At 46.9% G+C, this 17,666-nt stretch overlaps 2 protein-coding genes across 11 annotated transcripts in view; one reads left to right on the forward strand and one right to left on the reverse strand.

Moving 5' to 3' along the window:
* Positions 1 to 8,191, reverse strand: part of Syt11 (synaptotagmin 11) — a 21,415-nt gene extending 13,224 nt beyond the window's left edge. The window contains exons 1-2 of one of the 2 annotated variants that reach the window (XM_050166340.1): positions 6,537 to 8,191; positions 637 to 1,463 (exon numbers count right to left, since the gene is read on the reverse strand). In XM_050166340.1, coding sequence (XP_050022297.1) covers positions 637 to 1,463; positions 6,537 to 6,927 — 1,218 coding nt within the window. In that variant the 5' untranslated portion in view covers positions 6,928 to 8,191. The remainder of the gene's footprint in view (positions 1 to 636; positions 1,464 to 6,536) is intronic. The other variant, XM_050166339.1, reaches the window with a different exon arrangement.
* LOC126516112 (GON-4-like protein) overlaps positions 5,689 to 17,666 on the forward strand; it is a 49,045-nt gene continuing 37,067 nt past the window's right edge. For 2 of the 9 annotated variants that reach the window (XM_050166325.1, XM_050166321.1), the window contains exons 1-4: positions 8,614 to 8,669; positions 9,657 to 9,789; positions 10,602 to 11,123; positions 16,665 to 16,858. In XM_050166325.1, coding sequence (XP_050022282.1) covers positions 10,628 to 11,123; positions 16,665 to 16,858 — 690 coding nt within the window. In that variant the 5' untranslated portion in view covers positions 8,614 to 8,669; positions 9,657 to 9,789; positions 10,602 to 10,627. Of the gene's footprint in view, positions 5,777 to 8,587; positions 8,670 to 8,823; positions 8,843 to 9,656; positions 9,790 to 10,601; positions 11,124 to 11,179; positions 11,965 to 16,664; positions 16,859 to 17,666 lie in introns of those variants that run through there. The other 7 variants (XM_050166330.1, XM_050166329.1, XM_050166326.1 and 4 more) reach the window with 7 other exon arrangements.

The raw sequence follows: 17,666 nt of genomic DNA on the forward strand, positions 1-17,666 counted from the left end.
AAAAAAAAAAAAAAAAAAAAAAAAAAAAAAAAAAAAAAAAAAAAAAAAAAAAAAAAAGAAAAGAAAAAACTCCACAAATAAATAAAATAAAGTAAGACAAAAGTTGGTGGTTCATGCCTTTAATCCCAGTATTTGGGAGGCAGAGGCAGGCGGATCTCTGTGAGGTTAAGGTCAGTTTATTAGTGGGTTTTGAGACAGCCAGGGATATATAGAGACCTCTTCTCAAGGAAAAAAAGACACATTTATGAAAATACTTATACCCACCTAGGAAAGGAAGCTGAGGTTTACAGATTTCCAGGAGTAGGAGTGCATGCTCCCTCAAGGAAGCTCACAGGTTTTAGAGCACTGGATACATGGTGCAGGGGCTAGGGCTGGAGGACCAGCCAGAGCAAGCTGAATGCAGCATCAAGATACCAACCAGTAAGTGAAATTTTAGAAGCAACTTGCCTTTTTGTCTTCCAGGATTTGACTGTGAGAGGAACACATCTCCTAGGTCTTCTTTTTTCCTTTGCTGCTTACGTCTGAGAGCTCAGATCTCAGTAACTTCTCTGTCACCTGTCTTTGCTATGAGTGCTCCCTTGACCCTCCCACCTCTCCACTGAGGCTATCCCTCCCCAGCACACTCTTCCTCCTCACCTGGATGTTTCTCTTGATGATGTCTCTGACCAGCTGAACCTTGCCCGTGCTGGGGTCCACACCCGCCAGTGGTACCATGACCTCCCCAATGACATCATCCCGAGAGAAGCGATCAAAGCTGAGCACGAGGAAGTGTAGCACCAGATCCTGTAGCTGGCTATATGGGATGCCGTAGAAGGTGAAGGTCTCATCAAATACAGGGTCCAGAGTCTTGCGAAGCACACGGGTCTTCACTCGATGCCGCTTGTCAGGAAGAATGGTCATCTTGATGTAGGGATCAGAGCCCTGTGTCTGGTCATCCATCACTGGCAGCCCATGGGCCTCTTGGATTGTTACCACCAGAGCTTTTTTGGGAAAGTTATAGTCCACCGAGAAGGTAAGGGATCCCAGCATCACGTCTTCCTCTGGTGATGACGGGGAGGTGACTTTGCTCTCACCAGGGGTCAGGCTTGTCATGGGGCTCCTCAGTTCTTCCCCGCAGTCTACTTTGATGGGTAACTGGTCTATACAAGATGCAGAGCTAGGCCTCCTGGGGTCCTTTTCTTGGCCCAGCAGGCCAGACTCTGCCGCATTTACTAACAGGTTCCCTCGTCCACTCTCCCTCCGGGGATCATCTTTGTCTCTCCGAACTTTGATGATTTTCTTCTTGTTGCTGAGGGTCTCTGGGTAAATGCTAATGCCTTTCAGCATGTGAATAAATTTGTATGGAGGGGTCTTGTGCTTCTTCTCCACCTGCTGGTGGCAGCATGTCCACACAAAGACAGTCACGGAAACACACACCACCAGCACAGAGGCCCCAATGAGGCCAGCCGCCACTGGTGACACATCTGAAGGAAGAGAGTAGAGGTGTGTTAGAACAAGACTTCTGCTTTTGTCAAGAGAGTGCCCCTTGTGGGGCTGAACTATCCTCAATCCAGTCTCCACAGTGGGAGCTTTTCCGGCTCACTGCCCAGGAGGTGACCCGTATTCTTGCCTTCCTGCTAAAGTCAGGGAACACATTTGCTTAGCTGCTGTTGCTGCTCTTGTTTGAGACAGGGTTTCTCTGTGTAAGCCTGGCAGTCCTGGAACTAGCTCTTGTAGACCAGGCTGGCCTCGATCTCACAGAGATCCGCCTGCCTCTGCCTCCCAAGTGCTAGGATTAAAGGTGTGCGCCCACCACTGTCTGGCTGATTATTCTTTTTTATTAAAACTTTATAGCACTTGCAGAGTTAATTGGTCAGTTTTATTTGTGCTTCCCAGAAAGCTGTGCCCTGAGTGTTTGAAGGTTGCCTTTTGTGTAGGAATTTGTTACCCAGGGCGTGAGCTGTGTGTTTGGGTTTTAGGAGACTGATCCGGTACACCCAATACAGACAGTCAACAATGGCACCGTCTTGCTAACTGATTGAGAGCTGTGTGGGAAAGGGTATGGTACTGAGTTTCGTTGGTCTTGGGAGGGTGAGCAGGAGTGGTCAGAGTGGGTGCAAAGCTAAAAGAGTATTGAGCCGAGTTGGAGAGATGGCTCAGTGATTAAGAACACTCACTGCTCTTCCAAAGGTCCTGAGTTCAATTCCCAGCACCCACACATGGCAGCTTACAACTGTCTGATACCTTCTTCTGAGGTGCAGATATACATGCAGTCAAAGTACCAATATACATAAAATACATGAATAAATAAAATAATAAAAAAGAGTATTGAGTCATGATGAGCGACTCATGCCAGCAAACAGGAGTCTGAGGCTAGGAGGCTATTGCAAGTTGAGAGCTAGCCTGGCTCTAATGTCTCATGTAGCAAGCTTCAGTCTAGAGTACCCCAAAAGTCTACCTTAGCCGGGTGGTGGTGGCGCACGCCTTTAATCCCAGCACTCGGGAGGCAGAGGCAGGTGGATCTCTGTGAGTTTGAGCCCAGCCTGGGCTATAAGAGCTAGTTCCAGGACAAGCTCCAAAGTTACAGAGAAACCCTGTCTCGAAAAAACAAAAACAAAAACAACAAAAAAAAACCTCTACCTTAAAAAAGAATGCTGGTGGGATAACTCAGTAGGTAAAGGTGCCACCAGAGGTCCAGCGCCTGGATTCATCCTCGAAATCACACGGTGGAAGACAGCTGCCTCCCTCTGCAAGCCCTCTGACCTATATACACTTAGCATGTGTGTCCCACACAACAGAATAAAGAAATAAATGTCGAAAACAGAAGAAAGAAAGAGGGAAAGAAAAGAGCTCTAGGTCTGCAGACCGTATACTTCGTAAGTTGTTACCAAGTCTCTGGTCCTAGGTCCCTAAAATGTGTGTCTGTTATATGTCTCATTTATTTTCTTAGCATTTCAAATAGGAAGAAAATGTCAAATGCATTTTCTTTCCTTTTCCTTTCCTCCTTCCTTCCTTTCTTGCTCGCTCCTCCCTCCCTCCCTCCCTTCCTTCCTTCCTTCCTTCCTTCCTTCCTTCCTTCTTTTTCTCGTCTTCGGAGATAGGCTCTCACTGTGTAGTCCTGACCATCCCAGCATTTGCTTTGTACTCCAGGCTGCCCCTGAACTCAGAAATATGGCTGCCACTCCTGAGAGCTGGAATTAAAGGAATAAAGGAATTTGATACCACATCCAGCTCAAATATAATTTTCTCTTAAAACCTTTCTTGCCATGTAGCCAATCCAGAGCGCCCAGCACTTGAGCCAATCCACAGGGAAGTGTTTCCCTAGCACTGACAACCTTGGGTCAGACTGTGGTGGTGTGTGCCTTAATCCCAGAACTCTGGGAGCAGAAGCAGGTAGATGTCTGTGAGTTCAAGGCCAGCCTGGTCTACGGGGCGAGTTCCTAGCCTTCCTAGCCTTTAATCACAGCAGATTAACTGGGAGGCAGAGGAGGGGAATCTTTGTGAGTTTTAGGCTAGCCTTCTCCAAAGAGAGTCCCAGGACATCTAAAGCTACATAGAGAAAACAAAAACAAAAACAAAAACAAACAAACAAAAAAAAAAACCCTAAAAAACAAAACAAGGGGTTGGGGATTTAGCTCAGTGGTAGAGCCCTGGGTTCGGTCCTCAGCTTCAGAAAAATAAATAAATAAATAAATAAATAACAAAACAAGCATAAAACAAACATGAAAAAACTTAAATAAATAAAAAACCGCAATCTTTTCCACCCTCTATACTCTTAATAGCCCAGTCTGTCTTCATGGACCTTACCACTGTCTGTTCTCCCACACCCTGCGCGTGTGGAAGAGCACACAGAGCAGGCACGATGGTGCATGACTTTAATCCCAGACACTGGGAGGCGGAGGCCAAAGGATGTGTGTGAGTTTGAAGCTAGCTGGGTCTACACAGTGAGTTAGGACAGCCAGCGCTTCACAGAAAGAACTGATCACAATCCTGCAACCCCCTCCCACAAAAGAGACTTCCAACTACTTTTTAAAAACCGATTTAAGCCAGGTGGCGGTGGCTGCGCACGCCTTTAATCCCAGTACTTGGGAGGAGGTGGCAGGCAGATCTCAAGGCCAGCCTGGTCAATAAGAGCTATTTCCAGGACAGGCCCCAAAACTAAAGAGACACCCTGCCTCAACATAAATAAATAAATAAATGGATAAACAAATAAATAAATGGATAAACAAATAAATAAATAAAATAGATGAAATAAAAACCAATTTAAGCCCAAGCCCACATGAATAAGGAAAAAAGGTAGAGAAGTTTAAAAATACCCAGGTAACCACAGAAAAGCCAAATCCCGTGGAACTGGCGTTGTGAGCTGCCTTGTGGGTGCTGGGAGTTGAATGAGGGTCTTCTGAAAGAACAACCATTGCTCCTAACTGCTGAGCCATCTCTCCAGCTCCCTTTCTTTCTTTTCTTTTTCTGAAAACAGGGACTCACCCTGTTCTCTGACTGCCCTTGAAGTTGTTGTGTAGACCAGGTTAGCCTTGAATTCAGAAGGATCTGCCTGCCTCTGAAAGTTGGGAACCAATAAGAAACAAAGAGTTTTCATGTTCAGTAACATCGGTGGGGGCTGCAGATGGCTCAGCAGCTAATAGCACGGGCTGTCCTATTCCAGAGGACCCAATTCAATTCTGAGCACCCATTCATCCTGTGGGCTACTCCTTCAGTCTCAGACCTGATCACTGGCACTTCTCTCCCCAAGCAAAGCCTTTCACTGTCACTAAGACCCGTGTCATACAGCAGAATCAGAACGAACTATAGCAGCAGCCAGACACTGCTTCAAACCCTGACTCCTTCGTTCATTTGGACTTTATTCTAAGCTTCATTCTCCTGCTCTGGTGAGTGCACATAATGATACCTACACTGGAAGATACACCAAGACTAAGGAAAATACAGTATATAAAAAAGCACAGGGGTGGGCTCTGTTTCATCTCCTTTCAGAGGACTCTGGAGTTGAACTTAGAGAAAGGACTCTGCTGGAAAGAGGGTGTAAGAAGAAAAAGAGTAGAAAAAAATCCTAGGATTCTCATGTGATCACAAAACAGGTTTCAGTTTGGAAATCTCAGGACTCAGGAAGCAGACAGAGGGCAGAGCAGAACTGCAGTCCAGCCTTGGGGTCAAATGGGAGCCAGCACTGAGGGTGTGAAGACCCCTTGTGTGGATTCTCTGACCTGATGTCTCACTATGTTGAGAGAATACAGAACATTGGGTTCTGTTCTAGTCCTTAAAACTCTTATTTGCGAGAAAAGCCATTTTTTTTCTTTTTATTAAAGCTGGCTCCCTAAATTCTGGAACCTAATGCTCCCCCGGATTGTCTGAGGGATATACTCTCTCTTGATTGGGGGTAGGGGTGGGAGGAATATACTCTCTTAAGGAATGCGAAGGTTCTAGACTTGGAGCTACTCTCACTTGACAACTGCAATCACAGGGCACTTTTATTTTACTTATTCATGTGGTCAGGGAGCACGGCATGAGAAGTTCGCTCTCCTCAATCATTCTGGAGAAGTTGCCCAAAAGGAAACAACTTGGCCAAGACTCTCTTGCCTTCTTTCCCTACTCTTTTCCACTGCACTTTCTGCCCTAGGGAGAGTACAAAACTGTTGTTGGAGCCCAGAGGGCTAGGTCGCAGACTAGCGCTTGGAGAGATGACGTAATGCTTTCTGTGGTACACAAAGCGGCCTCCCCCAGGCTGGGCCTCTCTCGCCCCTCCCCCCAACCAGGAGTGCCGCCCCCGCCAGCACCAGCACGGGTGAGTCCCGCTTTTTGAAAAGCCAGATCAGGGAAACAGGGAACAAAGGCCCAGGAAGAAGCGCCTAGGCACTGCCAGGAGGCTCAGAAATAGACATCACGTCATCTCTCCACCCGGCGGCGCCAAGCGCCATTTGGTAACACCGGGAAGGACCTCACCATTACGGTGCAGAACGAAGCTTACAGGGCTAGCATTTTACCCCAGCCTTAGCAACCCTCTGACCAGCTTAAGGAGTGGCTTCCTTTCTACTCCCTACCCCCGCACCCTGCTTTCCCCGGGGGCCTCCGCCTCCCTTGGCTGCCAGCCACGCAGCCCATAGTCTCCGTGCTGCCATCTTGACGCCCCATCCCCCTAGCCACTTCCCTCTCCTGCAGCCCTCAGAAGTAGGAGGGGGAGGAAGGGGCACCGCCCTGCGTGCCCCCAGGGGGAGGGCTCGGCCTACCACCCCACCTCTCCTCCTCCAGAAGGAGGGGTTCACATCCTCCGCATGCCAGCCATGTCTCACCCCAGGCGGTGCTGACAGTGCACCGTGGAGGGCTTACGGTCAAGGTTTTAGCATCCTGGACTCGCCTACCCTCGGTGGCACTCTGGCCTTGCCCGCCCCTGCAGCCCGCAGATGAAATCCAGGCGCTGTGGCCCAATTCTAGCAGGGCTGGCAATGAAAGGATCCCATCTGCACTCCACTCCCCGCCCATTCCTCAGCTATCTGGCTATGCGCCGGCCTGATGGCTTCAAAATTAGTTTGTCAGACCCTACTTACCAAAGCTGGGGCGGATATTTGTGATCTCAGCCATGTTGTGATCAGAGGCTGTTGATAGCAACACTTTTGCAGAGGTCAGACAACTTTGGGAATCTGGTTCAGTACCGAGGCTGCGGCTGTGGACCAGGGGAGGGGAAGATGTCTGGCCGACTGCCCCTGCGACAGTCCGATCCCCGGTTGCTGGCTGCGCTTTCCTCTTAGATGCTCCAGGGATGCTCTGAGCTAAGGATGCAGGTGCAGCCAGACTGGTCCTGATGCGAGATAGGCTCCGCCTCTCTCCGAAGGGCCCTCGGCAGAAGACTCCGCCTCTGCCCGAAAGGTTCCGGAGGAGACTCTTCGAGAGGAGACCCCTCCCACTGCCGAGTTTTCCCGAGATCGAGGCTCCGCCCATTCACACAGGCTGTGGGCGATGGGGAAGAATTTCAAAGCCCAGTAGGAAGTGTGGGTGTTGTGTTAGTTCAGTGGCAGATTCCTGTGCTGTGGCACTCGAGTGGGCGAGGCAAGAGAGTCAAGGACAGCCTTGGCTAGGTCTCCACGCACTGAAGAGAGGAAGATAGTCGCTTTAGCGTCTTCTGAAGCTGTGCTTCTAGTTCCTGGGTTTATACAGAAGGAAGCTGAACCTTCTGTGTTCCAGAAGTTGTGAAAAGCAAATTACATGCAGTTTCAGCATTGACTGCCTCTGTTCTAGTGCATTCATGGGACAGTGAATGCAATTACGGAAACTTAAGCTTGAGAAATCGATTAAAAATCAAACCTGCCCAGGGGCAGGACGATCATGATCATAAATTTCAGGGTAATTGGGGGTGAGTGTGGGGGTATCGGAAGACCTTGTGTCAAAAAAGTCAAACAATAACAAAAGACCTAAAATGGACTGGGAGATCAAATCACCTAAGATAACGTGAGAACATTTTTCATAGTGACAAGAGGCAGGCTGATCTCCACGAGTACGAAGCTAGCCTGGTCTACAATGCCAGTTCCAGGACAGCCACGGTGGTTGTACCAACAAACCCTGTCTCGAGAAACTAAAGAAAGAATATAATGTAGGTAGGACTAACTGCCATATCTTGAGTTCAAGGCTGCCTTTGGTTTATGGTATCTTTCTGAATTGTAGGAATTCTTTTTACATCCTATGTTCCGTGTATTTTTTTGGAAGGGTGATTAGTTGTCAACTTAAACCATGGATTTCCCACCCCCATTTTTGTGTTGGACAATTAATTAAAGATAGAGAAAACTGGGACTTGCCCTTCTTTCATCCCTTTCTTCTTTTCTCTTCCTTTTTCCTTTTTCTTCTTTCTCTCTCCCTCTCTCTCTCTCTTTTGAGATAGGAATTTCTCTGTGTAGCCCTGGCTGTCCTGGAACTCACCGTGTAAACCAGGATTGCATCGAACTGAGAGATGTGCCTGCCTCTACCTCCTGAGTGCTGGGATTAAAGGTATGCGCCACTAAGCCCAGCAGGGAAGTGCCTTTCATGCTTTTATTTAGACAAGACAGAGAAGTTTGTGCTGAGAATAGCTTTGAACTCTTGATCTTCCTGCCTCCACGTTCCGAGTGTTGCCGTTACAGGTGTGCACCACCAAACTGGGCTTCTTTAGCGTTGGCATTCAAACTCAACAGTTTCCAGCAGGCAAGGCAAGCACTCTACCAAACTACATCTTTTATTTCCTTCCTTCCTTCCTTCCTTCCTTCCTTCCTTCCTTCCTTCCTTCCTTCCTTCCTTCCTTCCTTCCTTCCTTCCTTCCTTCCTTCCTTCTTCCCTCCCTCCCTCCCTCCTTCCTTTCTTCCTCCCTCCCTCCTTCCTTTCTTCCTCCCTCCCTCCTTCCTTTCTTCCTACCTACGTACCTGCCTGCCTGGCTGCCTGCCGGCCTGCCTGTTCCCTGCGTGCGTGCCTGCCTGCCTACTTACCATTGTCTATTTCACATTCACCTATCATGTGTTCTGTTACTTTTTCCCTCAACTGACGTCTTAGCCCTGCGGCTTCACGAGGCCCTAAAACAAGATGGCGCCTATAATTGTGCGCATGCCCCTTGACGCCCAGTTTCCGCGCCTCGGGGGCGCGCACGTAAGGCAGCGCCGTTGCCTTACTTCCGCTGGTGCAGAAGCAGAGTTTCCGCGGGATCGGGCCGGCGTCTGAGGGTACTGGGTAGTGTGTGGTGGGGCGGGAAGAGGCAGGTTGACGTGGGACTCCGGGGCGGCTGCCCGGGTTGAGGTGCGCGGCGCTGCAGGGAATTGGGTAGCAGCGGTGTGAGCGGTGGTGCGGAGTCGGGCTAGTGCTGAGCGCCGAGGAGACAGCAGCCAGGACTCCCTCTGTAATGTTTCTCCTGGACGGTTCCCACACCCCTGGGGGGCGGCTCCCGGATTAGCGTTCCTTCTTCAATCTGTTGGTTTTCCTCCTGGCCTCCAAGGAGCGGACTCTTGGAGCTGCCTTTGTTAGAAGCGCTTGCTTGGTTCGATCCCCGCACAGTTCTGACCGAATAGCGCAACAGCGCCCGGCTGCTCCCTTCTCCCCGCTTCCTTTCTGCTCTCCCTCCCCTGAAGCTCACGCAGTCATCTGTGAAGTAAAGGAATCGCCTCGGTGATTTCCACTCCTCTCCTTACTCGTTTACCGCCCTCCGTGACAGGATCAAAGAATCTTGTCTTACTTGAGATTTATCGAGCTAAGAACCAAGGCTTTTATGGTGGTGGCCTCCTTTAATGCCCTAGAGAAGGTGAACTTCGGAGGCTTAAGGTTAGCTTTTCAGATCAAACTCGGAGTCAGCGCGAACATTGATTGTAAGCGTGCCGGGCTCCTCTACCACTGTTGAGTGGTCTTTCAGTCTTGAAGGTTGCCAGTGTCGCTTATTCTGTTTTTGGACCTACTTATGAAAGTGAGTGTTCTCTGCGTAGAAGGGTGCAACCAGAGACCGGGCATGTACTCAGGTGGTAGAGTGCTCGCCTGGCCTACAGAAAGCTCTGGATGCACACTCGAATGTTGTCAGTGTTGTCAGCAGGGTCACAAGTTCAAGGTCTTGGGATAGATCGCTTTTGGAAGTCACCATCCAGTACCTGTGTAAACGCTCGATGCTTGGTCGGATTTTCAGCACAGCATTGTTGAAGCCCACTCTCATTCATTCATCTCTGCAGGGAATGGTCGCTGAGTGACTACTATAGTACCCGCATATTGCTGGATACTGGAGACACCAGTTAACCTTTCCTCACTGAGTTCATAGTTCTCGTGGAGGAACATAGAGATATTGCAGAAGTGCTATGTGATACTGTAAGATTTACTTTTTATTTTTATTTTATTTTATTTTATTTTTTTTGGTTTTTCGAGACAGGGTTTCTCTGTGGCTTTGGAGCCTGTCCTGGAATGAGCTCTGTAGACCAGGCTGGTCTCGAACTCACAGAGATCCACCTGCCTCTGCCTCCCCCTCCCGAGTGCTGGGATTAAAGGCGTGCGCCACCAACGCTCGGCTTACTTTTTATTTTTGTGGGTTTTTTGTTTGTTTTTTTGTTTGTTTTCGTTTTTGAGACAGATTTTCTCTGTAGCTTTGGAGCCTGTTCTGGAACTAGCTCTTGTAGACCAGGCTGTCCTCAAACTCACAGAGATCCAGATCCGCCTGCCTCTGCCTCCTGAGTGCTGGGATTAAAGGCATCACCGCCTGGCTTTCTTTTTATTTTTGGATTACACGTCTGTCTGTGGATATTTAATGCTAGTGCAGGTGACCAGTTCCAGGCTGGCCCAGAACTTAGTGGTGGACCCGGCTGGCTTTGAACTCATAGAGATCCACCTCCCTCTCTTCCTAGGCTGGGGATAGAGGCCTGCACCATCATACAGGCCTGAGGTATAGAATTTAAGAGATTGAGGTAACACTGTTCCATAATAGTGTTCCACTAATAGTATTCCATACTATTTGGGAGGGAGCTCGAGCTGCGCTCCTGTCATCAGTTTCTCCTCCTCCCTAAAACTCCTAGGCATTTGATGTGAATGTTGATGACTGAACCTGGGGATCGTGGAATGATAACTGAGCAGATGTCATTACTGTTAGTCCTGCTGAGGTGACAAGGACTTGCCTTGTATCTTTTCAGGATGGACCAGAAGTGGGGCTTCTAAAATGGTGCCATGTAAAAGGAGAAGAGCTGCAGTCACAGAGTCTGTGCAGCAGCCTGACGACTTAGACCTGGAGTCAGCTGCGAAGTCCTCACCCGGCCGGCTTAAAGACTTGGGGTCAGAGTCACCGTCCTGGGGTCAGTGTCAGGAGAGTTTAGGGTACCCCGAGGTGCATTCCGTGCATGATAGAGAAAGTCAGCTCAGCATGGAGGCTCCGTCTCTCAGCTCTAAGACGCTCGCCCAGCGTGGAAACTTACCGGTTCTGGAAGACGTTGATGTCACCATCTCTCAGGAAATCACCCTTCCTTCTGTGGAGTCTTCTCATTCCCTTACTGTACACCTCGATAAAGGGAGACTCCAGGCCACGGCCTCAAGGAAAGCAAAGAAAATTGTCTTCCAGCCTGGGCAGGTTACCAGAGAAGACCGAGGAGATCATCCTGTCATTGAGGAGCCTCCTTTATTAGAAGGAGAGCCTGGGGGAGAAGTCAAGGCAGAAGGAGGTAAGGGTGAGAGGTCTAGGTTGCTTTTTCCTTGCCCGTTTAGATTGAGTCTCTCTGAAGTTCTAAATTCCAAAATGCTCCACCCTTTACTCTTGGAGTACAACCATGATGCTTTAAGTGGAAAATCCCACACCTGACCTCACGTGAGGGGCTGTGTCAGAATGCTGGCCTTCTTCAAATATTGTGTAAGACTGTCTTCAGATGACAGAAAGGCTGTGTATGAGAAATAAATGAGTGGTATGTTTAAGCTTGGGTCCCATCTCTAGGATATCTCATGAATGTACGTCTTCGTATTGGACCCAGGCTTTTCAGATAAGGGACAGATATGTAACCTGTGCCACTTCGTTGTTTTCTTTTCCTTTTCTCTACACAGCCCTGGCTGTCCTGGAACTCGCTATGGAGACCAGGCTGGGCCCTATCTCAGAGAGACCCGCCTGCCTCTGCCTCCCAGTTGCTGGGGTTAAAGGTGTGCACCGCCACCCCTGGGTTGTCTCTGCTCTCTGTGGCACCTTTACAGAGAGATGTTCGTGGAGGGGATTGCTGTGGTGTGGTCTTCCCACTAGGGCTGTTCGGGTCATTTAGCATGAGTAGTGCCCTTTTGGACTGGGTCAAGATGGTCTTTTCCTCTCCAATTCTCTGTTTTCTCTTCTAGCTACCCCCTCCCCATTTAAAAATTTGATGTTATGTTTGTTTCTCTTGAATGGGTATATATGTACCATGATGTGCATGCCTGGTGACTGTGGAGGCCAGAGGAGGCTACCAGAGCCTTTGGAACTGACATTAGGGATGGTGTGAGCTGCCAAGTGCGTGCTGAGCATCAAACCTGGGTTCTCTGCAAGAGGTACAAGTGGTCTTTATTTCTGAGCCATCTGTCCCCCCACTTTTAATGATTTATTTATTAATGTGTATACAGCCTCTGCCTGCATGTGTCCTTGCGGGCCAGAAGAGGGCACCAGATCTCATTATAGAATGTTGTGAGCCACCATGTGGTTGGTGGGCTTTGAACTCAGGGCCTTTGGAAGAGCAGCCAGTGCTCTTAACCTCTGAGCCATCTGTCAGCCCTCACTCCCCTTTTCTCTGAAGCTTTATTCTGCATATCTGGTGAGATGAGATGTGACTACTCTGCTAATTGTGGAGGATGCAGCGGCTTAAAGGAAGGTCGTGTTTTGAACATTGAGACAGGCTCTCCAGAGATGGAGAACCCTCTGAACTGAGGGGCCTGAAGGTTGTGGTCTGGCAGAGTGCTGGCGTGGACACGGGGCTAGGTAAAGTTTAGATACACAAACAGAGAAGGATGGCGACACAGCATCTTGGAAGAATTAGGAAAAGGTCACTCCATGTGGCAGGTTAGGTTTTAGTTGTAAAGAGCATTAATTTTCATACTGGGCCTTTGTATTATTTCCAGTATGTAGCCCTTGTAATAAATAGGTAAGGAAAGTTAACACCATCTCTTACTTTGTTTGCAGTGTCTGAGATTGGTCTAAGGGTCTAACTGAGTCACATCCCTGGCCTCCTGTTAATTTCTGTTTTGATAAAATTTCTTTTGCATTTTAGAGAGATCTTGTGGTACTTAATTTGAGTGTGTGTGTGTGTGTGTATTTGTTTTGTTTTTGTTTTGATATATTTGTGTGTGTATATGCATGTTTTGATATATATAGGTTTGTTTTTGTTTATGTTTTTCATGACAGGGTTTCTCTGTAGCTTTCAAGCCTGTCTTGGAATTAGCTCTTGTAGACCAGGCTGGTCTTGAACTCATAGAGATCCACCTGCCTCTTCCTCCTGAGTGCTGGGATTAAAGGCGTGCGCCACCACTGCACAGCCCTCCTCATTTTTTTTTTAATATTTATTTATTATGTATACAATATTCTGTCTGTGTGTATGCCTGAAGGCCAGAAGAGGGCACCAGACCCCATTACAAATGGTTGTGAGCCACCATGTGGTTGCTGGGAATTGAACTCAGGATCTTTGGAAGAGCAGGCAATGCTTTTAACCTCTGAGCCATCATCTCTCCAGCACCCCTCAGTTTTTATTAATCATGCTGTAGAGATAAGTTTTTCCCTCTGTATCTCAGGGTGGTCTGGAATTCACTGTTCAGTCTTGTCTGTCCTTCAACGAATACCTTCTGCCTCTACCTTCTGAGTTCTAAGACTATGGTAACTCCATGTTGTGCTAGTGTTGGCCTTCAGTCCCAGAGTGCAAAGAGGCCGATGGAGCAACAGAAAGCTTTGAATGCTGCAGTGAGCAGAAAGAGAGACTGCCCTCCTTGAGGCAAGTTTCTGTGAATCAGCCAAATGGTTTTTTTTTAAGTTTTATTTATTTTACATGCAGTGTTCTTTCAGTATGTATAGTTACAGGCCAGAACAGTACACCAGATCTCATTATAGATGGTTATGAGATAGCATGTGGTTTCTGGGATTGAACTCATCACCTTATGAAGAGCAGCCAGTGCTTTAAACCGCTGTGCCATCTTCCCAGCCCTTAATCAGCTCCATTTCCTTCCAGATTATAAAGAATACATAGGACTGGGTTGCCTCAGAGCAAACCTTTATTTGCATTAACGGCACACTCCTGTCACAAGCCTTTGTACACGGCAGTCAGTTCTTACAGCAGAGCTCCTAGCACAAGGCTTCTTAGCAGGGATCTGTGTCAACGGTCAAGCTAAAGATGAATCAGCCATCTGGACTAGAGACAGCTTTTAGATAAGGTCAGTCCTCCAGTCCCAGTGACACTATCCAGAGAAGGGCAGGTAGAGAGGCAGGAAGTTCTGCTGGAGTGTGGGAGCTCCCTGTTGCTGCTGGATTGAGATAATCTGCTAGGCCAGTGGAGCCTGCCACCTCTACCAGCCAGCTACAATCCCCCAACATGCTATCATGCTTGATGGGGTGAATTTTATTTATTTTTAGTTTTCAGTAATTTCTGAAATACACACACTTAAGGTTTTGATTACCATATGTGAATTTGAAACCAGATTATAGAGTGAGGCACTTTAAGAAGCCCCGGGGAATATGTGACATACAGGAGAATAGTAGGGGATCTTCACATTTTCATGACCCTGGATTTGATCCTCAGCGGGGCGTGTGTTGTATAACTGAGATCACTCATAATAACAACTTTTTTTTTTTTTTTTTTTTTTTTTTTTTGAGACAGGGTTTCTTTGTGGCTATGGAACCTGTCCTGGAACTAGCTCTGTAGACCAGGCTGGCCTCGAACTCACAGAGATCCACCTGCCTCTGCCTCTCGAGTGCTGGGATTAAAGGCATGCGCCACCACCTCCAGCAATAACAAGTATTTAAAATTATATTGTAGGGGACTGGAGAGATGGCTCAGAGGTTAAGAGCACTGACTGCTCTGCCTGAGGTCCTGAGTTCAATTCCCAGCAACCACATGGTGGCTCACAACCATCTATAATGAGATCTGGTGCCCTCTTCTGGGGTGCAGGTATGCATGTAGGCAGAACACTGTATACATAATAAATAAATTAAAAAAATTATATTGTATACCATTTTTGTTTTATCTCTTCTTTTAAATTGTTTTTATTTATTCTGCCATATGCCACCTAGTTATAAGGTAAAATTTCTCTGTTAATCATATGAGTAGTCAAGGAGAAATTTCGTGAGTAGAAGTCAGGGTTTGAACTCAGGTGAGGTTCAGCAACAGGATGCTGTTGTAGTATTCATCCAGCCCTACTCAGTTTCCAGCAGCCTGTTTCTTTGCAGTGCTGAGGATCCTGCTTAGGGCCTTCTGTGTTCTGGGAATGCTCTGACTTGAGCTACAACCCCAGCTCTGCCTTGTTCCAGTCTTTGAGCTCTTTCAGCGGCTGGCTTTCTAGGCTTTGGTTTTACTTAAATGTGCAGCCTGGAGATACATCTCTACCTACAGTTCTGTCTCTTTCTGTACATACATCTCTACAGTTTGGTATCTTTCCCCAGTTACATCTGTTTTCTACAGAGCCACAGTTACATTTATTTTCACAGTTACGTTCTCCATACAGCTATGCAACTTCGCACTTTTTTTTTTTTTTTTTTTTTTTTTTTTTTTTTTGAGACAGAGTTTCTCTGTAGCTTTGAATCTTGTCCTGGAACTAGCTCTTATAGACCCGGTTGGCCTCTAACTCACAGAGATCCACCTGCCTCTGCCTCCTGAGTGCTGGGATTAAAGGCTTGTTCCACCACCACCTGGCTCACACTTCTTTACAGTCACATCTCTCTAATCTCTCTCATCTCTCCACTCCTCCACTCCTCCCTCGCACTTCTCCTTGTACATTCAGCTGAATCTTCCTACCAACACACACGCACACACACACCCCTCTTTCATAATGTCTTTACATCTTTCCTGCTGCTTCTCACAGCCAAAACCTCTGGACAAACATAAAGCACATTCTGAGAGTCACAGTAATGCAGTAATGCTTGAGTGAACGGTAAGAAACAGGATTAGGTGGTGGTAGCGCACACCTTTAATCTCAGCATTTGGTCGGCAGAGAAAGGTGGATCTCTGTGAGTTCAAGGCCATTGTGGGCTTCAGAACAAGTACCAGGACTGACTCCAAAGCTACACAGAGAAGTAGTGTGTCAAAAAAAACTAAAAAAAAAAAAAAAAAAAAAAAGCAGAACCTGTAAAAAAAAAACAAAGTAGTTCACAGTGACTGACCAGTGAGTATGGCTTGGCTAAAAAAAATGCACGTAGCAAAAAAAAAAAAGGATTCCCAGACAGAAAGTGACATTGAAATTCAGGCCAGTTAGTTTGCTGGTCCTTGATCATGTAGAGTATGTTTAGAAAACCCTTTGCTGAGAAAGTTATCTTTACTAAAGTTGCTTCAAGCCTTATTCCCAAATATGCAATAAACACCTGGGAAATTGAATTAATAAATTTCTCTCTAGGGAAAACCAGATATCCTAGTATTATTTTTTCTATTCATCAGAATTATATAGTTAAGCAGAAATCATCTCCATGACCATCCATAGCTATATGTATGCCCAATATATTGAATATTTTCATAAAAAAACATGCAAGCAGTGGCTAGAATACACATAGCTGTTTTTAGTGGCACATGAGAAAAATTACAGATAGAGTCAAATAGTCATTTATAGTCAGTGACTCCACGGACTTCCCAAGTGGATTTCCCGTCAGAAAGTTTGACTCATCTGGGAGGTCGACTTGTTAAATACTAGTTGCCACCTGTTGTAAACTTTTAGTGTCCTGGCAATTTGTTTTGTTTTTTTTCAAGACAAGGTCTTGCTATTTATTTCTACATGTTCAGGAACTCACTCTTGAAAGAAAAGGCTGGCTTTGATCTCAGAGGTACACCTGTCTACGGCCCCCCGCCCCTGCAAGTGATGGCATTGAAGGTGTTCCCTACCATGCCCAGCTAAGTGTTAGCTATTATGACTAGTACTGTAAAACTGTTACCAAGGCTGTAATAAACCATCATTGTCACATCTAAGTCAGACAGTAGGCAGGTTGGTTTCCTCCCGCTGTTGGTTTGGGACGGAGTTCCTAGAGAAGTTGTTCTGGAGAGTCTGTGACGTTCTTGGTTTGTTTTCAGAAGAACAAGAGAGTGAAGACAGTGATCAAAGGAAAAAAACCAAAAAGGGCACCAAGAGGAAACGAGATGGAAAAAGTCAAGAACAAGGGACGATGGCTCATGACTTGAAACTGGATGACATGCTTGATCGGACCTTAGAGGATGGTGCTAAGCAGCACAATCTGACTGCAGTCAATGTACGGAACATCCTGCACGTGAGTAGCCGTGGGCAGCTATGCAGTCAGCCTAGAAACTTCCCATTGAGAAGAAATACGCAGACCTGTAAGTCCCCTGAGTCCTGCTATACGAATTGGCAATTTTGTTGGTTAAGTGTGACAAAATGTTTTACATCTAAGGATAGTTTTCTCTTTGCACTCAGCACTAGTGAGGAGCTGAACAGATGTTGAGAAGATGAACTACCTGCACCTCCTTCCACTGATTTGGTCAATAAGATTCCTAGTCGGAAAAGCATCCATAGTAGTTGGTAGTGCTTTACACGTGTGAAGAATGCCTTGAGAGCTAGCAGAGTATTTGCTAGGCAAGCAGAACAGGCAAGATTAAAAAACACAAATGCCTTTATGTAATTCTCCTCTATGTCTTACCTGTGTCTGTATATTTCTGCCCCAGTAGCAGGAACTGAATGGCACCACTTGCTGCAACATTGTTTAAAGGCTTGCTTCTGCCTTCTTTATCTTTAGATGTTTTCTTGAGCTCAGTTTGAAGCTATTATTGAAGATCTAACTTCTGTTTATTCTCCACAAAGGTCTAGTGGCACTTACATAGAGATGAATATTGTTCAGGTGACAAATTTTTTATTTATTTATTTTTTTATTTATTATGTATACAACATTCTGCCTCCATGTATGCCCACACACCAGAGGAGGGCACCAGATCTCAGTACAGATGGTTGTGAACCACCATGTGGTTGCTGGGAATTGAACTCAGGACCTCTGGAAGAGCAGACAGTGTTCTTAACCACTGAGCCATCTCTCCAGCCCAGGTGACAAATCTTTTGTGGCATAA

Source organism: Alexandromys fortis, unplaced genomic scaffold (genome assembly GCF_014885135.2).
Source record: "Alexandromys fortis isolate MF-2015 unplaced genomic scaffold, M_Fortis_MF-2015_v1.1 scaffold_152, whole genome shotgun sequence".
Lineage (NCBI taxonomy): Eukaryota > Metazoa > Chordata > Mammalia > Rodentia > Cricetidae > Alexandromys > Alexandromys fortis.